This window comes from Oryctolagus cuniculus, chromosome 11, assembly GCF_051225735.1.
Source record: "Oryctolagus cuniculus isolate XC-2025 breed Fujian yellow rabbit chromosome 11, ASM5122573v1, whole genome shotgun sequence".
Classification (NCBI taxonomy): domain Eukaryota; kingdom Metazoa; phylum Chordata; class Mammalia; order Lagomorpha; family Leporidae; genus Oryctolagus; species Oryctolagus cuniculus.
This window is the reverse complement of record NC_142877.1, coordinates 105,157,363-105,180,909: the sequence shown is the minus strand read 5'-3', so window position 1 is coordinate 105,180,909 and position 23,547 is coordinate 105,157,363. Positions and strand designations below refer to the sequence as shown.

General features: G+C 38.5%; 1 protein-coding gene across 4 annotated transcripts in view; it reads right to left on the bottom strand.

Moving 5' to 3' along the window:
• Positions 1-23,547, bottom strand: part of PARPBP (PARP1 binding protein) — an 88,949-nt gene that overhangs the window by 34,346 nt on the left and 31,056 nt on the right. For 3 of the 4 annotated variants that reach the window (XM_008256982.5, XM_002711227.6, XM_051845816.3), the window contains 2 exons: positions 12,379-12,609; positions 4,951-5,058 (listed from right to left, as the gene is read on the bottom strand). In XM_008256982.5, coding sequence (XP_008255204.3) covers positions 4,951-5,058; positions 12,379-12,609 — 339 coding nt within the window. Of the gene's footprint in view, positions 1-4,950; positions 5,059-7,808; positions 8,510-12,378; positions 12,610-23,547 lie in introns of those variants that run through there. The other variant, XM_089308887.1, reaches the window with a different exon arrangement.

Genomic DNA, 23,547 nt, shown 5'->3' with positions numbered 1-23,547 from the left:
ATAAATCTCAATTTAGAATGTGATGGGAGAGAGAGTAGGAGGTGGGATGGGAGTGGGGGTGAGAGGGTGGGTATAGGGGAAGAACCATTATATTTCTAAAGTTGTACCAATGAAATTTGCATTCATTAAATAAAAATCTTTTTAAAAAGTTCATGGAAAATGGAATAAGATTATTTTGGTGCAAAAAAAAAAAATGAAATCCATTTATAGGCTTTTGTCCTAACATACATTTTCCATGAATTTTTTGAAGCTCTGTATTAGGTACCTGATCCTTAGTGGGTACAAAGCCAGGGTTTGAGCTCCTCCATCTACAACTTGATCTTCAAGCCTGGCAAATTTTGTCCTTCTAATCTGTGATGCTGGGCAAATGTCAGGGAAAAACATCTTGGAGTCCTCACAGTTGGAGTGTTTCTTTTAACTCATGGCTGCAATTGGAAATCTATCCCTATCATTATGGTCAGATAACATGGCAGTTATGGTTTCACTGCTCTTGTATTTGCAAGTGGGTTTTAAAGAGGCTCTCTGGAAAAGCAGTCCACATAAGTACAGTTATGTTGTCCAGAAGCAAGGGCCTAAATTGAAAAAATCCACAAGATTGAAGCTTTTACCAAGATACCAAAAATAAAGACACTGTTCTGTATATTTGTTTAATAAACTGATTCTATCCATACCACAAAGTATTTGCAATGTTTGTTTAGAAATTGGATAATTTAAAGTTTCTGACAATCTAAAGTTTCTTTTCCTAACCCTTAATTCTTACTGAAATGCAGATGTTCAAACTTCTTGAAGAAAGTCACTTTTTCTAAAGTGAAAGATTAACAATTTGTACAGGTATTTTAAAATTCTTTGCCAATATATTAATGCTTAAATATAATGACAAAGTTGGACTAGAACAAATACACAGGTAGAATTTTTTTACTTAACTCAATGATTTTCTTTTGAGGCCTCCATTCTATTTTATTTTTTCATTACTTCAGGATTTCTAAAGCAATTGTTTAGGACTTCGAGAGCAACAGAATGAAATAAGGAAACAAAAATATTGTTTTTCAAAAATCATTCCATTCCTCTACATGAAGACGCTTGTGTGGCATCGTAAAGCACATTTGGTGATCAAAATAAATCTTTGCAAGACTACAGCCCTAAAAGCCACTTTAGAACTTTACTAGAAATATATTGACTTTCAAAAGTGCCTTAGAAAAAGAAAAATTAGAAACCATAAGTAATAAGGATGGCTAAGAGGATGGCTGCTACTTCAACAGCTCCCAAATACTCTAATCCATCAGTTAACTAGTAGATACAATTCCAGTAAAAAATACAATCCAAGGAAGCAAAAAATATAAAGTAGAAGATTAACACAATAAAGCAAACTATCAGTGTTTTTTTAAATGAAGATCTTGTATGCTTATAAAGAAGACCAACTAGTCCTTTGTCTTAAGTAGCCCATTTAATGTTTTATATTTCTGTAAGCCAAAATACTAAAACCTTAACACTTTTTACATAAACAAATAAATTCATTTCTTTCTAGACTTTTTAAAAAAGGTATAAGTTATTGTTTGCTTCCTGAAGACAGAGTAGAATAGATGAAAGAGAAGAGATATGTAAGTGATCCACTCTTAAAAAAGGAATGTACTCCTTAAGTACCAGTGAGAAAAGACCAGGTTTTAGTTAGCATTATGTCAAAATTTAGAGCTGGAGGGAAAAAGAGAGAGATGTGAACAATTAATTTCAAACAATAGAACATAGTTACAAATCTGTAAAAGGAACCAGATTTGATAAGCAAACATTCAAAGCTTAGGATAGTTTCCTGTTACAGAGAAAAAATTGTTCAAAAAGTCTAACAGGGAATGTGAAAAAGACACAGAAACTAAATTGAAGGGGCTCCCTCTATTTTAGCATCAAAGATTAGTAAGTGTAACTGATTTTAGAACACCAAATACAAATGTATGAGTTCATAGTTATATACATGAAAAAAGATAAAAAAAAAAGCTATTATACCAACTCCTAAATTGGTAGTGATAGTTACCTTTCTTTAAATTTTTAATAGTTTGAAACTTACTTTATTTGAAAGATACAGAGTGACAGAAAAGAGATCTCCCACCTGCTGATTCATTCCCCAAATGCTTGCAAGGACTGGGCCTGGGCCAGGCCAAATCCAGAAGTAAGAAACTCAATCCAGGTCTCCCATGCGGATGGCAGGGAGCCAAGTACTTGAGCTATCACCTACTGCCTCCCAGTGTGCAGATCAGCAAGTAGCTGTAATCAGGATCCAGAACAGACTCAAACCCAAGCACTCCAACATGGAATTCAGGTGTTCCAAGCTGTGTCTTTATGGCTGTGCCAAATAATTGCTCCAACTTAAACATTTGCTGGAACTATACTTCATTGCATTTGAAAAGATGAAGCTTTTCCTTACTGAGAAATGTCAGGTAATTAATACTAAGGCATAAGAGAAATAGAAAACTAACCATTCTACAAACGCTAAAGGAACAACTGATTCAGGCAAGGATCATCAATGTAAGCTCAAAATCATTAGGTAAAAGACTGTTCGGAAATAGGATATTTACTCAGTGCCAAAGTATCACTGCACATGTCTTTGATGACGGCAAAGAAAAAAACTACATCTTTATACTTGAGAGACATGGCAATCCCAGACAACCTGAGTTTGACGCAATACAAAACAAAACATTCAACCTCAGTTATAAAGTATTTCTTCCAAAGCAGTAAACCTAAATCTAAGCAAGTTTTAGATTTAATTTCCAGTTTTCTTAGAAACACATCGAACAGAGGAACAAGTTAAATAATATAAGGAACTACAGAAAAAAGCAAAAAAGTGGAGGGAAAAAAAAAACCAAAATGGGGGATTCTTCTAGTTAAGAGTCTAGGGCCAAGCATTTGGTATAGCAGTTCAGATGTCACTTGGGACAACCACTGGGGCTGTCAGAGTGCCTGAGGTCGAGTCCCAGCTCCACTCCAGACTCCTGCTTCCTGCTGATACACACCCTGGGAGGCAACAGGTGTCAGCTTAGGTACTTGGTCTTTGTCACCAACATGTGGTAGGCATTTAGCGGGTAAACCAGAGCATGGAAGAGTTCTCCCTGTCTCTCAAATAAAATCATAAAGTTCTTAGCAAAAACGTGACAAAAGACAAAACCATTTTGGGATAAATGGAGAAATCTGAATATGGAAATTAATAAATATTAGGAAAAATTAGTTTTCGTTTTAATGTATGCTGAATGCTATTGTGGTTATGTTCTTATTTTTAGGAAATGTACAAAGAATCTTAGAGATGAAGTGCCATAAGATGTCTGCAACTTACCTAATACTTTTTCTGGCATACGTAAAAGTATCAATATAAAGCATACGATTAAATCCAGGAAGTACACAGGGTTTTTTCGGTGGATGCAATGATAAAATATATTTTTTCGGCCAGCGCCGTGGCTCACTAGGCTAATCCTCTGCCTTGCAGCGCCGGCACAAAGGGTTCTAGTCCCAGTCGGGGTGCCGGATTCTGTCCTGGTTGCCCCTCTTCCAGGCCAGCTCTCTGCTGTGGCCAGGGAGTGCAGTGGAGGATGGCCCAAGTGCTTGGGTCCTGCACCCCATGGGAGACCAGGAGAAGCACCTGGCTCCTGCCATCGGATCAGCGCGGTGCGCCGGCCCAGCGCGCCGGCCGCGGTGGCTATTGGAGGATGAACCAACGGCAAAGGAAGACCTTTCTCTCTGTCTCTCTCTCACTGTCCACTCTGCCTGATTGGAGTTTGTGAACTCAAGAGGCTTCCATAGTCTTGGCAGCTCATGACAAGAGCCTCAGGTGATTATTGACATCATAAATAAGAGTGTCAAGTGTTAAATCAACAACAGGAGACACTGTGCACTTACTCTCCATGTAGGATCTCTGTCCTTAATGTGTTGTACTATGAGAATTAATGGTAAAACTAGTATTCAGACAGTACTTTATACTTTGTGTGTCTATGTGGGCGCAAACTGTTGAAATCTTTACTTAGTGTATACTAAGTTGATCTTCCGTATATAAATAATTAAAAATGAATGTTAATGAAGAATGGGATGGGAGAGGGAGTAGGAGAAGGGATGGGAGGGAAGTTATGGGGGGGGGGGGACCGCTATAATCCAAAAGGTGTACTTTTAAAATTTATATTTATTAAATAAAAGTTTTCTAAAAAAAAAGAAAAAATGTGCTGCCTGAGAGGAGAATCTACCCCAGCAATGCTTCCTGAAAAGTGAAGGTAATTCATGCAATGCATTAACTTATTGGAGAACCTGGTTTTGAAAGTAAATATATTCTAGACCTTTTCCATATAAGATATTTAAATATGTTGAATTCTATGTTATTGCTTTTCCTAATAATTTTACAATCTCATTTGTCCATGGTGATTTTATTAACCATAGAAACTTTCATAAACAATTTCCACAGTTGGGATGGCACGGGGCAGGGGATCAGGGGCACTATATATATTTAGAGACCTAACATAGTGTTCAGCTGAAGGCAAATTATCTTAGATCAAACAAACCATTATGTGGCACTGCTTTTCTGAGTTGTGTTTGCACAACCAATCCTATTAGCAGAGATCAAATTTTTCAGTTGAATATATTCTCCTAAGAATCAACCATCTAAAACAGTAAATATAAAGTACACCAACTAGAAAGATTCAAAAAAACTCTGTCAACCTGGAGCTTCAACTACTTTGTTTGAATGATACCTACTTTCATGCCTTCTGTTACCTTAGCCTTGAACCATGAAAACCCTGATAATTATCATGTTCTCACAAGCTGTCAACGTTATCACTCTTTGGAAATAATGTTTTAGTTAAACAAAAAACTAGTAAAATACATTTTTAAAAAGAACAAAACATTAGTAACTCAAATGTATCATCAAATGCACAGTGACCAAAAGGGATCATATTCTGCTTTGAGTTATTCACAATTTATCAGTACCTTTTCAGTATCCTGGTGGTGCTCACTCATTGGTGACGTTGGTAAACAAAGGTCAGTTTCATCATCTACCGTACACTGTCTGCCAGACAGAAAATCCCGTAGTTGACTCTATGGGAAATAGAAAGTATTTCTAATAAAATGCTATGCCGACTATAAAAAAAAAGTCACATCTAGCTGTATTTCATGTCATTGATGTTCTGGTAAACAGAGTATCACCTGGCATTTGTTGGTATCGTATATTGTATTAACCTTTAAAATACAATGTCTCAATTCTTTTCCAATGACACCTGTACTCAGTTTTACAAGTTTAGAATTAAAAGATGATCCTGGAAATTTAGTCTGAGCCTTCTGTTGTTTATGGAAGAACAAAATTAAAAACAAAGAAAAATCTTACAAAAGCCCCCATGGTTTGTCAAGAAAAAGGTCTGTCAATCCTTTTTTATTACTCATAATCTAATTAGAATAAAAGTCTTTAACAAATAAATTGTATAAAGTAGGGAAGAAGTGTTAGCAGCAACACTAACTCTACATATAGCCCACAATACATTCTTTATTTTGTAATGTATACAAGTAAATCTAAGGGCCCAAGCAGCACAGTATTTCAAACAAAATAGCAATTTCCATGGGAAAAAAAAGTTTATAAAAAGACATCTGCCTTCACCCTGCCATTCTCAACATCTCCATTTATTCTATTCTTTAGAAAGAGTCTAAGATTATATAGGACACGCACACATACACGGCCCATTCCTGATCAGTAAAACTAGAAGGGGAATACAAACAGAATTAACAAAGCCCAGTGAAATCATAAATTACTCTTCCTCCAATATACTGCAAATACTTAAAGGCAGTAACTCATCGATATATATTTCTTAAAAAGTAAGAGGGTTTACCATAATTCTACAGATATGAGGTCATGCTCACACATAAAACAACCCAGGACTTTGGTTTTCATAATATTCACAAAATTGTTCAACTTTCTCAAAATTCAAGGTCACTGAAAAAATTTTTACTGTTATAGGTAGTCTTGTGGTTCAATGTTTTCATAAAAGATGTTAGAAGCAAAAATGTATTGTTCGATAAACACAATGCTGCCCAATAAAAGGACACTAGTACTTTCTGGTTAAAAATTGTTTTCATGAACATTTGCAAAGTGCATTGTTATAGATAAGTGGCTCTTAAAAATATGGCACAAGGATTTCTGCGGTCCCTAAAATCTGTTCCAAGATCTTCCCTTTTCCAACTATTTCTCAATATGAAGCCAAATTTTCTTGATATACTTGAATAAAAATACTTCAAACAGAAGTAGTCATGAGAATTCAGCTATTTTCTACACTGAAGATATTTGTAAAAATGTAAAATAATGACACTATCCTAATAATTTTTTTTTAATTTTTTGAAGTTGAAAGCTATTTGTCATGTTATTGAAGTTAACAGGCAATAAGGTTACTATCAACTTTTAAAATAGACTGAAACACTTCTCAATTTTAATTTTCAATATAATATTAACATAGCCTACATAATCAAATGTACTTGTTATTGGAAATAATTTCTCAACGTATAGGCAGGTCCTAAGACTGAAAAAGATGAACACCAAGTCTCTAGATAATAAAAGCAGACTTCTGAGGTAAGCATAAAAATTCTCATATATTTGCTATGATACACTATTAATTTTACAAATTTATATCTTTACTGATTTGATAAATTACCATTCTGTTTTTATCCTCATTAATTTGGAGAATATACTATATTTTTCCATTGAATTAATGTCTGTCTCCTTCTCTAACTCTGCCTTTCAAATAAATAAATCTCTTTTAAAAAAAGGTTTATTGAGTGATTTTCAGGATACTAATTTGGCTCAGAATTTATCCAATGTGCCACTGTCCCACTGTGTTGGGAACTTTTTTTAATTTTTAGTTCTCATGAAAAGTTGATTTTTCTGTAATAAAAATTGAAAGGAATTACTCTGTCAGGAGTGGGGAACATCCAGCTAGTTGGTCATATAAGGCCCTTGAAATCATTTGTTCTCGTTCTGCCAAGTCAACCACAAATAGGGCTCAAAATTCAATAAACCTATACCAGGTAAATTTTTTAAGCTGACAATTTTCCATGGCCAGTGAATGATATTATAAATACGTAAATGGCCCTTAGCGGAAAAAAGGGTCCCCAGTGCTGCAAGTTCTATTTGTTAGGCAGTTACATAAGAACATTTTCTGCTACTTCATGCTTTCATGTTTTCTAACTTGAAAAACAAACAGCATTTGTATAAATTTTTATTTCTTTTGCACCAAAGTAATCTTTTAATCCCATTTTCCATTAACTTTTTGAAGTTCCCTTGTAAAGCATATCGGCAGATGAAATCTAACCCAGCTCCCAGCCTGCTTGCAGGCCTCTTGTGAGGAACTTCACGGCTCCCTTTTGTGGGCACCTCCAATGAAAGGCAGGTGCTTCCAGGGTGAACAGCATCCTTGATCTGGAATACTTCCCTGGAACCTGCAATTTTAGTCAAACTTTTCACCTGTCTCTTAAAAATAGGACACCCTAGACCTTTCATGCCCTTAGAATTTATTATGTCCTATTTTCCCATTCTGTCTGAGATGTCATTTAGGAGTACCTCTTTTTGATTCCAATCTAGCAATAGGCTTTGATTTACATCCTGGAGAACAGACAGCCTTTCCGGCCCACACACCTGGGTCGGGCAGAAAAGCCACAGAGAAAAAGACAGGGCTGGAAAGTAAGTACTCGTTTTTAAAAAGAAAAAAATATTCTCGGACAAAGTGGAATCAATCATTTACAAGAGTCAAATCTGGTTCTGTGTTTAGAGACAGTGTTTTCAGGAAAACTGGTGTTTCCGCGTGGACTACACTTGGGAGGTCTGATGCTGATTGTCGGCGTGAACCTGAAGTTCCTGGGACTTGGTCTCCCTGATTTGGACGGTGAGTTGGTGCTGGGTGGCCTCTTCGATGTTCTGAAGCAGGTGCCATTCCCATTGCCTGACTCGCTCCATTACGGCCACCAGCTTCTTCAGGTTTCGTCTCTTCCTCTGGGATGTGTTGGAAATTCCTGGCAACCCTGAGATTCGTGGCCAGCTGCTTGTGTGGAGGGATTCGCCCTGCTGCCGCTGCTGCTGCTGCGCCAACAAGGACGCTATGGGCAGATCGTCCCCAGGAGCGGAGAGGGGCTCGTCGGGCCGAGAGTGCCCGCTGGAGCCGCTGGAAGCCCAGATGGTTGAAAGCCTCCTCCTTCTGAAGGTGGTGGTCCAGCTGACCCCTGCCAGGCAGGTGCGGAGGCCCGGGAAAGAGTGTCCAGGCACTGGGGACCCACCCGCAGGACCCTCTTCATTGAGGTCCAAGGCATCTCCAGGGAGCCGCAAGCTCCAGCTGAATTCCGCTTCCTCAGGGGTGCTGTGTTTGATGAGCTTTCTCAAGGGTGGCCTTCTTCGTAGGAAAGAAGGGCTCTCCTGCTCAGACAAGTTCAAACCCGGGGGCTGCCCCTCCGGCTCCATCCTGTCCCCTGCCGGGGCAGCAGCCCGCCACCGTTACACTAGGCAAGCACGCGCGCGCCCTTGAACCTGGTGCCTGAGTTACTGGCGGAATGCCATTGGACCTCACAGCTGTTCCTTCTTGTTTGTACAATGTGGGAACTCCTGCGTTTACGTGCTATCCTTGAAACGTCCTTACGTACGTTGTGTTTTCAGCCTTTCAGGGCACTGCCTTTTCCTTCTAACAGCGCCATTTCGCTGGGCATGTGTGCTGTCAGCTGACTCATCCCCTGGTTGCTGGGAATCCTCAGTTGGTCTGCTCCGCTTCAGTGGTTCTCTGGGCTCAGCTCTGACTAGGGAGATACCTTAAATGAGAGCAGTTCTGCAAGTAATGGAAGGATGAATGGTCTCCTTGCCTAGGCAGCAGCAGTGGACAAATGGGCTGCCAGTCATGGCTGAAGCAAGGAAGCCTCAAAAAAGTTCCTTTGTGTTCTCCCAATCCTTACTAATAGGAAGAAGTCCATCCATTCAGCTCCTTCTTGGTTTGAGGGTTAGGGAATCCTGGCACACTCACAGAGAGGGTCTCTGTTTACCTTCCCCAGAGGGTCCAAAGTTCTCTAAGGTTAGGCCTTTCTCAGGATCTACCGTTTCTGCTTGTCAGCCTGGGTCTCTGAGGCTTTCACGTAGGTGCTCAATTCCTGAAAATATAAGGCTGTACCAAATCTCTCTACATTCCAGTTAGAATCCAAGACCTTATGCTCCAAGATGTCACATAGGCCTTGTAATTCTTGTTCCTCAGGAAACAAATTTTAAGGTAGGGAATAAAGAGGAAAGAAGCAATGTTCAGTTTACCATATTCCCAGAATTGCCCTATCTTAGCTTTATCTTAATTTATCTTAATACTTGCTTTATTTAAACCACAACAAATAAGAAACTGTATCAGTAATAAAAATGTAGATCATGGGGCTGGCACTGTGGCACAGTAGGGTAATCCTCCACCTGTGGCACAGGCATCCTAGATGGGCGCCAGTTTTAGTCCCCGCTGCTCTTCTTATCCAGCTCTCTGCTATGGCCTGGGAAAAGCAGAGGACGGCCCAAGTGCATGGACCTCTGCACCCGCATGGGTGACCGGGAGGAAGCTCCTGGCTCCAGATTGGCCCAGCTCTGGCTGTTGTGGCCACTGGGGAGTGAACCAGCAAATGGAAGACCTTTCTGTCTGTCCTGCTCACTGTCTGTAACTCTACTTTTCAATATATAGTAAATTTTAAAAAATGAAGGATTATGAAATTCAGAACTCTTTGGAAAAAATATATATACTTATATATATTTTTATTTAACACACCAGATACAAATTAGGGTTAGATTTTGAAAAATGAATCTAAGGATCTATTTTCCTGTCCACTTTCTCCTCGATGGAAATTTCCCTAGAAGAAACAAGTATCAGGAACCAAACTGTTAGGATTTCAGAGTTTAAATGCAAAAAATATTCTACTTCAGGTACTACCATCTTCAGCTCCAATTACATTCCTGGTATTCTGCAAAGGAGACATGTTTATATTTGGAGACAATCCCCTACATGGACAACAACAAATGTATACCTGTATTCAAGTAAGTATGCATGGATTTCAAAAATATTTTATGCCAAGACAAAATTACAGTTTCCAAAAACTTTTTGCATTACTCATGTTGTAAGTTGATTCACTCAAATGAGGAGATTTATTAGAAAACTTAGATGGAGGCACAAGGTACAATGAAAACAGTGTGTCCAGAGACCTCAGGTAGACTATACTACAAGTTTATCAAAAGATCGTCTGTGTTGTTCTGACAATCCAATAACTAAGCATGATTAGCCTCCCCAAATCACGTAAAAAGTTATCAGGAGCCAGCGCTGTGGTATAGCAGGTAAAGTCATTACCTACAACACTGGCACCCCATATGGGTACAAGTTCAAGTCCTGGCTGATCAACTCCCCAATCCAGCTCCCTGCTAACATGCCTGGGAAAGCAGCAGAAGATGGCCCAAGTCCTTGGACCCCTGCATCAACATGGGAGACTCATTGGAAGCTTCTGGCTCCTGGCTTTGGCCTGGTCCAGCCCTAGGTGTTGCAGGTATTTGGTGAGTAAACCAGCAGATGGAAGATGTCTGTCTCTATAATTCTGCTTTTCAAATAAATTTTAAAAATTAAAAATTTTTAAAAAGTAATCAAAAATCCTCTCTATAAGCAAGCAAATGGAAGAATAAAAACAAAACTCCATCTTCATTCACAAATGTCCTTACCATAGCATAAATGTATATGTGAGAATCTGCATGTGTATGTGTGCATATGTTTTTGAAGAAGTTATAACAAAGCAAAGATTTCCATGATAGCCCAATTAAACTGTTGGGCTATACATTCCCTACCACTATCCACTCTTCCCATTTTCCTTAGCAATAGTCTTTTTATTTATCCTAGCATGTTACTACCCAGAATAAAGACTATATTCCACACCCATCCTTAGCTTGCCACAGACATGTGACTAAGACTTGGGCAATGAGATAGAAGCAAATGAACTACGCCTTCCTAAGAGAAGAGTACTGCTCTTCCTTACTACTTCTTACTACAAGGAACAATGATGTTAAGTCTGCAGCTTCAGTAGATATTTTGGACCACAGTATGGTCTTGAGGGCAGGGGCCAGGAACTAACATGGAAACCCAAAATGATAGGAAAAGCTTGGCTGTCCGAGAACTATGGAGTCATTTTCTCAGTCTTGCTTTTGCATCTCTGTATTTCTCTTATAGAAATACACTTCTATTTTTCTCTAAGACACTGCTATAGTGGAGGCTTCTAATATATTCAGCTAAAACATTATCCCCAAGGATCCTGTGGAAATATAATTTATAAAATTTTTGAATATTTTACAAAATACAATGAATGTCTTCTAATTCCAGCTACATTATTCAGTTATTACCACTATTTACTATTTTATTGGTACTCAGTAAATGGTAAGAACAATTTTTTCAACATTTTTATAAAACTAAATATGTCCAAATATATTCTAAAAGTTTTTTTTTAAGACTTATTTTTCTGAAAGGCAGAGATACAGAGAGAGAGAGAGAGAGAGGGAGGGAGGGAGAGAGAGAGAGAGAAAAGAGATCTTCCATCTGTTTCTTCACTCCCTAAAAGGCTGCAACAGCTGGAATTGGGCCAAGCCAAAGACAGGAGTTAGGAGCTTCTTCTAGGTCTCCCACATGTGTGCAGGGGCCCAAGCACTTGGGCCATTCTCTGTTGCTTTCCCAGGTGCATTAGTAGAGAGCTGGATTAGAAGTGGAGCAGCTGAAACTTGAACCAGTGCCCATATGGGATGCCAACACTGCAGATGGAGGCATAGCCTTCTACGCAACAGTACTGGCTCCTCTAAAAACAGTTTATGAATTCTAATAATGACAAAACTAAGTTGCAAGGGATATTATTCCATTCAGTTTTTTTTTTTTAATTTACACACCATTAAAAAAAATAAGCTGTGCAAAAAAGGAATAGTCTGTTAACTCTTGGATAGTGTATGATTTATTTTCTTTTCTCAGGAAATATATGATACTCTGATCAAATTAAGTAATATTAATCCATAAAGTCATTTGAATCATTTCTACAATATATATATCAGTTCCACATTAAACAGAGAAATAAACCATAAAGCAATACTTGATATAATTAAAAAAGAAATAAAGTATTTGAGATTGATTTCTTTGCCTTTTTATATAACCAAATAACAATAACAAAAATTCTAAAAAAAAAAAAAGTATTAGTAAATATTCTCTCATGTAATATCTACTTTTCAGGTAGCCAAAGTTTCCATCTTGGCATAATCCCCAAAGCAAAAACATTATCAAATTACTATAACTGGTGATACCATAGTTTAAAATTAAAGTAAATCTAATTGAATTAAAATATAATTGTTTGAAAAATACTTACAGGTGATATCTTGTCATTTTCACAATTGGAAGTTAAAACTCTACATTTTTGATAAACATCAATCAGATCTAACATATTACTGTTTTTCAAGAAGTCATCATAAGTCTTCCTAATTTCCTCATAATGGTCAACCACGTCCATATTTTCAGCTGGTAAGTTCAGTTTCTCATTTAGTAAGTACTTCCAGGTCAATAAAACATCACTGAGAGAGACTGTAAATTCTCCACTGTGCTGAAAAACATAACATAAAAATAAAGTTGGGTATAAGAATATTCATTAACTTATAATCAAGGCAGGAAATACAAATTGAATTTTGTTATAATAAAGCCTAAAGTTTTGATGATTCTAAAAAATATGAATGAAAAATCATGGCAAGCTTGTACATGACAAAACTGGCAAATATAGTCATTGTCTTATTCCCTGAACTACTCTAGATTTCTTTAAAAATATTTATTTATTGGAAAGTCAGAGTTACAGAGAAAGAGGGAGAGACAGAGGGAGAGAACTTCCATCCGCTGGTTCACTCCCCAGATTATCATAACAGCCAGCACTTGGGCCAGGCCAAAGACAAGCCAGAAGCTTCTTCTGGTCTTCCACGTGGGTGGCAGGGGACCAACACTTTGGGCATCCTCTCAGGAGGATGGTCATTTCTCCAGGCCATTAGCAGGGAGCTGGATGGCAAGCAGAGCAGCCAAGTCTTGAACCAATGCTGCTTTACCCACTTCAACTCAATGCCAGCCCCTCTAAATTTCTTCTAACCAAAGTAAAGGGATGGGTGAGCAGTGAGCTATATTATTTAAATAATTTTAGTTCTTTTAACTATTGATCACATTTTTAATCTTATTTTAAATTGTCAATGCAACAGTGGATTCTCACATACCACACTATTCTAAGCGGTAGTCTTAAAATATTGTCACAGAAACCAAATTTTTTAAATTATGCTTCATTTCATTACTGTTATCAAGGACAATGAAAGGTCAGTGCTTAAAACCTTGGGCCAGAAAATAATTGTTTCATGCTTGTTCATGGGCATCCTAAACTGTAACAAATAAATGCTAAAAAGCCATGGTCAGGTTTCTTTCTATAAGTTGTCAGTTGTTACTAATCAGACAAATTGTTCTTTTTCTTTTTTGACTAGCTATTTTTCCCAGAGGTAATATCTGGCTACAGTGACATATAGTTGCTTAGAGACTCACTAATGTTACCAACATGTTCATGTCAATATTTTATCTAACTGTAAAGCTTTCTTTAAAGTCTCTTATTCAATATCCACATAATAAATTCTCTCAGGGGACATGCTGAAGCTTTGTTTTTTTATTGATTGCATTCTTCTTCCACATTAATATCCCAGATACTAACGATGGTGCCTTCCAAAAACGGCCAACCCTAATTCAGAAAAAAAAAAAAAAAAAAAAACTCTTCTCTAATGCACCATGGGTAAAAACATGTTTAAGTACCCACATAGAGTTTTGTGAAACATAATTATAGAAAGTAATCAAACACATTCAAATAATATACCACTTTCTATATATGTGATTCTTTTTTAACAGCTCCGACACTTTAGGGTAGTAACTCAACCCTGACTCAACCCTACTTGAGAATAATCACGTGCTTCTACACATTGACACAGAGATATAATTGGCTGCATGGAGGCACAGTTCATTGGCTAAATTTCTTGTCAAGAAACTGGAAGTTCTGATACATCTGTACAGCATAAAGATACTGTGCACATAAAGATACTATGCACAGACAACAATCAAGTCCTCAAATTCACAGATGTAGAAAGCCTGATTCCCCTTCATGAAGATAATGTCAAGGAGTGGGACAAGAAGGCAGTATAGCAACAAGATGTTCCGAGTTGCACAGGGCAAAATAGTTAATAAGCAGAGGGGATACAAGCCGGCCATGGAGTTGCAAGAAGTTCGCCCAGAGAAGCCCAGGAGTCCAATAGAGACTGGACAGGTCCACACTGAGGGAACAAAGAGGAAGGGGAAGTGGCGGAGGCACAATGGAGGCCTAGCAAAGGAGTAGCAGAGACACTGAAGGAGGAGATTGGCACCACCCCACCCAGCAAACCAGGTGAGAGGTCGCAAGCCCAGAGTCGCGGATAGTGGCAGGCAGAGGAGCTTGGTGAACTGCACTTGAAGCTCCAAGGGGAAAGAAAGAAATTATAGGGGAACAAGCAGAGAGGTTGGGCACACATCGGTCCATCTATGTCTCCCCTGTCCCCCCAGTCAGACCTTCAGCTGGTGGGGAGAAGCCATACTGATTGCTTCCATTTTCAAATATAAGCAGGGGGCTGCTGCATTTGCCTCCCATGCACACACCCATCAACTGCAGGGGCCACCTCACAACACCCCCACCCAGGAAGGAAGATCACAACATTTCACAGTGTTTTCCACCCCACCAAGCAGGCTATTCAACAAGGAGTCATCCTAAACATCAAGAACCCGAGCTCTTCTTTTTCTTCCCGTCTCCTGATCTCTGTCTCTTGATCTTTCTCTCTCGCTCTGTCTCTTACACTCTCCTTCTCTCTTTTTCCTTCTTCGCCCCTTCCCCCTGGTCTGTCTGATTTCCCCCAGTAAACCCTTTCCCCTACTCGGGTGTTTGGTGTGTTTTGCGGTGGCCTTTCCTTTCATTGGTGCTGTGACTCGGATCCAGGCTCTCCCATCGACATTGCTCTACCTGAGATGTGTTGGGATCCTGGATTTCTGCCAACCACAAAACTCACCACAGAACACTCTGCAATCTCCATCCACGCACCGGCCCTCCCAATTCTGAGGCAAGATGCGGAACAGGAAATTCTCACGGTGACTGCTACAATGGATTGTGTTTCTACTCTTATCTCAAAGTCCTGGTGCTGGGCACCACATCCTCTAGGGACAATATGTCCAGGTGACAGTGGGTTTGGGTGACGAACCCACCCTCTGTTCCCACATCCTCTAGTCAGATGGCCGTGATCTCGGGGATGCACAATATCCTCCAGTCCGACTCTACCAGTCGCATGGGAGCTTCTTCATCCTGCGTTCTGTCTAATCCTCCTCTCAGTTGTCTCCTACCTTGACAATCTGTCAAAATAGCAAGTTTAACCCCAACATTATTGGGATCTCTACCACTTCTATGAGCGTTCAGAAGAGTAGAAGGAGATTTCCTACGTCTCAGCCTTCTATCTCTGCTGGTGTTCTCCGGCTCAAACTCTGTTAACTTCCAGAGCTCTTGCTAAAAAGCCAAAACTCCAGCTCTCACTCTCTTGCTGGCTATATCTCCCCCTCTTACCCGGGAATTCTATACTCCTCCTACTCATCCTTATCTCAGAACCACCCCCTGTCCTAGGTCTACTACCTCTGCCTTAAATATGAACCGCTTTAACATCCTCTCCCCAGAGAAGCAAAGGCAAGTTTGGGAACTGCTCCTCTCTATGCCTTCACCCTCATCTTCCAACCAGTCTTTGCCCCTCTCTCTCCTGTTCCAATCTTATCATGAGTGTAGCAAGGGAGTGATAATTCCATCCTTTTGAACTCAGTTTTCTGTAAACAAGTCACCTATCCCACCCTTCTGATGGCTCTTTTGTTCTATCATGAGTAAGCCAGACAGAATAATTAAGTCTTTGATCCACCCTTGTAACAAAATATGGAGCTGACCTGCCAGGACTCTTCAATTCCTACAAACTCAATTTCCTAGTCCCACCAAACCAGCTGGCTCACTGGGTTAATTACTACTGCCACTTGAAAGTAACTAGGGTTGAAATTCAATATTTGTGGCTCGCTACGCTAATCCTCTGCCTGCGGCGCCGTGCTCCCCAGGTTCTGGTCCCGGTTGCTCCTCTTCCAGTCCAGCTCTCTGCTGTGGCCCGGGAAGGCAGTGGAGGATGGCCCAAGTCCTTGGGCCTTGCACCCATATGGGAGGCCAGGAGGAAGCGCCAGCCTCCTGGCGTCGGATCAGTGTGGCGCGCCGGCTGTAGTGGCCATTTGGGGGGTAAACCAACGGAAGGAGGACCTTTCTCTATGTCTCTCTCAGTTTACCTCTAAAAAAAAAAAAAAAATTCAATATGTTATCTTATTTAAAAGTGCTATTTTAATTTGGAGATTTTTTAACAGGTTATTTCAAAATATAAGTCAAGAAAATTGGCAGATGGAAAACATCACAAGTATAGAAATGTGTGCTTGTTAAGAAAGGTTAAGAAGGAAAGAGTTGGCCAGAGCCATGGCTCACTAGGCTAATCCTCTGCCTGCGGCACGGGCACCCTGGGTTCTAGTCCTGGTTGGGGTGCCGGATTCTGTCCCGGTTGCTCCTCTTCCAGTACAGCTCTCTGCTATGGCCTGGGAAGGCAGTGGAAGATGGCCCAAGTGCTTAGGCCCCTGCACCCGCGTGGGAGATTGGGAAGAGGAACCTGGCTCCTGGCTTCGGATTATCACAGATCCAGCCACTGCGGCCATCTGGGAAGTGAACCAGTGGAGGGAAGACCTTTCTCTCTTTCTCTCCCTCTCACTGTTTGTAACTCTACCTCTCAAATACAGTACTAATGGGGGACTTCAATACCCCATTCAGCAATGGACAGATCAACAAGAAAGAAAATCAGCAAAGAAACACCATAGGCAAATAGACCTAGCAGATATCTACAGAGACTTCCACCTTACTGCCAGAGATTACACATTTTTCTCTCCAGTGCATGGAATTTTCTCTAAGACTGACCATATGTTAGGCCATGAAGTGAGTCTCAGAATATTCAAAATAATCAAAATCATACCATGCAACTTCTCAGACCACAATGCAATGAGGCTGGAAATCAACAACTCAAGAATCTCAAAATCATTTGCAAACACAGGGAGAATGAACATGTTTCTGAATGAACAGTGGGTCACAGGAAAAATCAAAAGAGAAATCAAAAAATTTCTGGACACAAATGAAGAGGGCAATACAACATATCAAAACTGATGAGATATAGCAAAAGCAGTGTTAAGAGGAAAGTTTACAGCAATTGGTCCCTACATCAAGAACCTGGGAAAGCACCATATAAATGAACTATATGCACCAAAAAAGATCTAGAAAGACAACAGCAAATCACACTCAAAACTGGTTAAAAAAAAAAAAAAGGCAATACAAAAGATCAACAAAATGAAGACCTGGTTTTTTGAAAAAACAAAATTGAAATACCATTGGCTTAACTAACCAAAAGAAGGAGAGAGAAGTCCCAAATCAATAAAATTAGAGATGATAAAGGAAATGTAACAGCAGACACCACAGAAACAAAAAAATCATCAGAAATTACTACAAAGATCTGTATGCCAACAAACTGGGAAACCCAGAAGAAGTGGATAGATTCCTAGACACATACAACCTACCTAAATTGAACCCTGAAGACACAGAAAATCTAAACAGATCCATAAGCAAGACAGAAATTGAATCAGTAGTAAAGACCCTCCCAACAAAGAAAGGCCCAGGACCGAATGGCTTCACTGTGAATTTTACCACACATTTAAAGAACTAACTCCATTTTCTCTCAATGTATTCAAAACAACTAAAGGGGAGGGAATCATCCCAAAGTCTTTCTATGAAGCCAGCAGCACCTTAATTCTTAAATCTGAAAACGATACCAAAGAGAAACAGAACTACAGACAAATTTATCTGAAGAACATACATGCAAAAATCCACAACAAAATTCTGGACAATCAAATCCAACAACACATCAAAAGATGACTGACCAGGTTGACCAAGTGGGATTTATCCCTGGTATGCAGGGATCGTTCAACATTCACAAATCAATTAATGTGACACCCAACATTAACAAATTGAAAAATAAAAACCATATGATTATCTCAATAGATGCAGAGAAATCATTTGACAAAACACAATACCCATTCATGATAAAAACTTTAAGCAAATTGGGTTTAGAAGGAACATTCCTCAACACAATCAAACAAACCCATGGCCAGTATCACATTGAATGGGGAAAAGCTGAAAGCACTGCCACTGAGATCTGGTACCAGACAGGGATGCCCACTCTCACTATTGCTATTCAATACAGTTCTGAAAGTTTTAGCCAAAGCCATTAAACAAGAAAAAGAAATAAAATGGATACAAATTGAGAAGGAAGAAGTCAAACTATCCCTATTGGCAGATGATATGATTCTATATATAGGGAATCCTAAAGGCTCCACTAAGAGACTATTAGAACTCATGGAAGAGACAGGTAAAGTAGCAGGATATAACATCAATACACCAAAATCAATAGCTTTTGTATACACAGACAATGCCACTGAGAAAGAACTCTAAGATCAATCACATTCATTAGCTACAACTAGAACAATCAAATATATTGGAATAAATTTACCAAGATGTCAAAGATCTCTATGAAGAGAATTTCAAAACATTAAAGGAAGAAAACATTCAAAACATTAAAGAAAGTAAAATATTCCATGTTCGTGGATTGGAAGAATCAATATCAAAATAACCATTCTTTCAAAAACAATTACAGATTCAATGTGATACCAATCAAAATATTAAAGACATTTTTCTCAGATCTAGAAAAAATGATGTTGAAATTCATATGGAGCCACAGGAGACCCTGAATAGCTAAAGCAATCCTGTACTACAATAACAACAATAATAATAAAAAGAAAAAAAAAAGCCGGAGGCATCACAACACCAGATTTCAAGATACACTACAAGGCAATTATAAACAAAACAGCCTGGTACAAAAATGGATGGATGGATAAATGGAGCAGAATAGAAACACCAGAAATAAATCCAAACATCTACAACCAACTTATATTTGACCAAGGAGGTAAAACCAAACCCTGGAGCAAGAACAGTCTCTTCAACAAATGGTGCTGGGCAATCTGGATTTCCACTTGCAGAAATCCAGTATGAAGTAAGACCCCTGCCTTACACCTTACACAAAAATCCACTCAACATGGATTAAAGATCTAAATCTATAACCTAACACCATCAAATTGTTAAAGAACATTGGGGAAACACTGCAAAATATTGGCACAGGCAAAGAGTTCTTGGAAAAGACTCCAGAGGTACAGTCAAAGCCAAAATTAACAAATGGAATTATTTCAAATAGAAAAGTTTCTGTACGGCAAAAGAAAACAGTCAGGAAAGTGAAGAGGCAACCAACAGAATGGGAGAAATTATTTGCAAATGGGTGAATCTGGAAAACATCATACTTAGTGAAATAATTCAGTCCCAAAGGGACAAATATCATCTCTTCTCCCTGATCCATGAGAACTAATAGAGCACCTAAAATGAAATCTGTAGAAATGAAATTGACACTTCAAGAAGGGATGGCTTGAACTTCCCTTGTCTTGATCGTCGAGGAACAGTTTCATTTTCTTTGTGTTTTTTTTTTTTTTCATTTTTTTCTCTTCACTATTTGTTGAACTCTTAACATAGTTAATCAAATGTGTATAAAGTCAATTGAAAATAGATCTCACTAAAAAATAAGAGTGGGAATAAGAGAGGGAGGAGGAAGTTTGTACCTGTAAAGCTGTATAGTTCTATATAAATTTCAACAGACTTACTTCTAAGGGTACAGTTTGAAAACTTGTCATGGTACTCCAAATCCCATTAAAATTGGTGGTAAAAATGCCATCTGAATTGTTAAAGTGATCACATTAAGTGTTAAGATGAACATATAGATAGGATCAAGCATTAGAGAGATCATATAAATAGCATCGAGTTCCTGGTAATAATAATAGATAAAATTAAAAAGGAGAGAATGTCCAACATGGAAGCAGTCCACACAACAGATTCATAGAATGACAATCGCTTTAAGTAACACTCTGACCTCAATATCAGCCCGTAAGGCTATTTTGGCGAAAAAGCCCATGAGAGCAGTTCAGGCATGGAAAGCCAAGACACTGTGGCAAAAAGTATTCCACATGACGGATCTCTGTGAGTGAGATCCCAGTGGAAAGAAATGGCCATCAAAGAAGGATGTATTCTTCTCTAAAGGGAGGAGAGAACTTTCACTTTGCTTATGGTCTTGTCCAAATACTGATGGAGTTTGCAGACTCAAAAGGCTTCCATAGCCCAAGTAGCTCATTTCAAGAGCCTGGGGTGGTCACTGACATCATACATAAGAGTGTTAATTGTTAAATTAACAACATGAGTCACTGTGCACTAACTCCCCATGCAGTACGTCTGTCCTCAATGAGTTTGAGTTAACTATGAAACCAGTTCTCAAACTGATTGTGTGTGTGTGTGTGTGTGTGTGCAAACTGTTGAAATCTTTACTTAGTATAGAGGTGTTCTTGTATGTACAAAGTTAATTGAAAATGAATCTTAATGGAGAATGGGAATGGCAAGGGGAGAGGGAGGAGGAGAGGTGAGAATGTGGGTGGGAGGGCTGATATGGTGGGAAGAGTAACTATATTCCTAAAATTGTACTAATGAAATTTATATTCCTTAAAAAATAAAGAAAAAGTAAAAACAAACAAAAATCAGCCCTATAAATCTTTTAAGTCCTGGCTATTTATTTGAGGAGCCTGGTTTTAGTCACTAAACCACCTTACTCCTGGCTTGTTAAACCCAGTTAACATCTTCCTGTTTACAGCCTATACCACTGTCTTCATTTTGCCATTGACATGCATTCTAGACAAGAACCTTCAAGTATTCTATCTGATTACATTTTAAGTCTACATCTTGATAGATTTTGTAATAATCACGTTTGTTAATCAATTACTACACAGACTTATGACAAGGTATTCAACCTGCCTTTAAACAATTACCTTATTCATCAAAGGGAGGCAACTAAAAAAATTATCCTTATTGTTGTTAGGGTAGTGGCTAATGAAAATTAATATTTCATGAAATTAATTCAACAATCAAAAAATATCAGTAACTCTCCAATTTGGAATCGTTAATCCAAATATAAGACAGATTTGTAATTTCCCAGCACTTCATCAAAAAGCTGTACATTTTACTTTCTAACCCCACAGGTTGCATACCAGAAAATTTCCAAATGGTATTTAAATTAAACAAATCTAGTTATTTAAGAGTTTCAAACGATATAGTTTTATCTCAAAAATTCCTAAAACGGTTTTTAGTATAACATCTTTCATGTCTAAAATAAATTAAGATTTTACCTAATGTAATTGTACAATTTATTCTATCCCTGTTGACTTCTACTAGTTAAACTATGCAAGCTCTTGATCTTGTGAGAAATGGTTTTGACTAGATTAACAATGTTTATACTGGGATTGTAAAAACATTTTAAATCCAAATAAAAATGCACTCCAGATATCAGTTTTCATGATCAGGTGCCCACCATGACAGCATATTCTATTATTCAAACCAGTAACAACTGATTGAGAGAGTCTGTGGTCAAATCAGAAAATGTTTTGCTAGGAAAACATGCCAGCTGGCTAATATATGAAGTAAGATCAAAATGTTCAATGCTTTAATTCTCTGATGCACATAAGGAGGATTGTATTTCACAGGAAACAAAATGAGAAAAGCAAATTATACATTTTTCAGAGCACTTGTACTCTAACATATCATATCAGTTATTTTTATAATAATCCAAATTTTAAATAAACTGCCAATTTTTAACTAACTAGACTTTTTATTATTATCACTAGAGAAAACTTAGCAGGTCTTCTTAAGAGCACCAATTTGCTAATGTGACCTGGGGTAAAATACTAAAATCTCCATGAGTCCATTCCTTTTGTGATAAAACCAGATTGTACAGACTAAATAACACCTGATAAATGGTATATAATCAAACATCTCTTTCCTTTCTCTATTCAAAGTAAAATGATTGTTGGGAGTCAAATGGTGGCTAAATGTAACACAATTTTTAAAACCTGTATCTTTTTATTTGTTAGGTCACTGTTGGGCCATTTCTAAATCTGTCAGCCATAGGTTCTGTCATTGTGTTCCATGAAGTAATAAAATTAACAGTCATCTTTTTCATACAATAGAACATTTAAACCCTTCTTAATAAGACTGTGTAATGTGAAAAATATCCTTTGTAGCATAATTGCCAGATTCTGTGAATGATACTGTACCTGGCAGGGAGTCTGCCTGCCCTGCCCACTCAGGAGGTTGAGAGGGCATGGTGTGCTATGCCTCCTGGGAAAGGAGCCCACAACCTGACTGCTGGCAGGTGGCGGGAGCCCTAGGCACTTTTTCCCACCCCCACACTTTGTTAAAGGGCCCTGTAATTGCCAATCAGGTAAACAGCTCCCAGGTGTGGCCCAGATCCATTAGGAACCACCTGGAAAGCCAACCTAGCTACATGAACCTCAAGCTGATTGGAGAAGCATAGCAGCGCCAACATCTGTTCTAACCTATAGAATTAGTGTTGCCCTGAATTAGTTACGTCCCTTCTGCCTGTCCTTTAAAAGGTGTACGTGGTCATCAACAAAGCAGACATGTTCACTGAAACTTGTCTCTGCTGCTTCTTGCTGAAGAACACCACTGCCCCACCAGTGTGTGGCCCTCACAGGTCAAGTCCACAAGATTCAAGCTATTAAGGCAATTTCAAAGAAAGAAAAGGTCAAAATATTATTCATCAGCTAATGAGATCAGATATATTTGTCATTTAATGAAGTCAATATTCCTTCATGAATCTTTAATAGATTAACTCTACAGAAGCATAAGATTCAAGCTAAAAAAAAAAAAATCCCCCCCTCAAAAAACATGCCCAAAACCTAAAACCTGAAGATTATTTTACTATACCTTCCTTGTTCCCATGTAAGCAGTTAAACAATAAAAATGCTATTAGCAAGACTGTGTCAGGTATTCAAGTTTTGTTGTAGTAAAATTCAGTTGTAAGGGCTCTACTTTAGGATTCATGCTATCAAGCTTTAGAGAATTACAATCCTAAAAAGAACTCAAACACAAGGTGCAAAACACAGGTATAGGATATACACTCTACATTACTTATAAATGCACCTGCAGCAATACAGTTATGTTGTTTCCTATTGAGTGCCTGAAAGTCTGAGCACAGTTGAGGATTACCGAACTAATACTCTGTATGTGGAGAGTTATGAAACCATGAACAATAAAGATTCCCCTCCCTTGCTTAACAGTGACTTTCCCTTACCTATCTACTATATTTGCACACCATATTAGTTACTGTCCAGTCTGTCACATAGAAACCTATATAGAAAGCCTATAACAGTTGTCTTTGCTAACTTTTCTGAGCTTTCTTTTGGG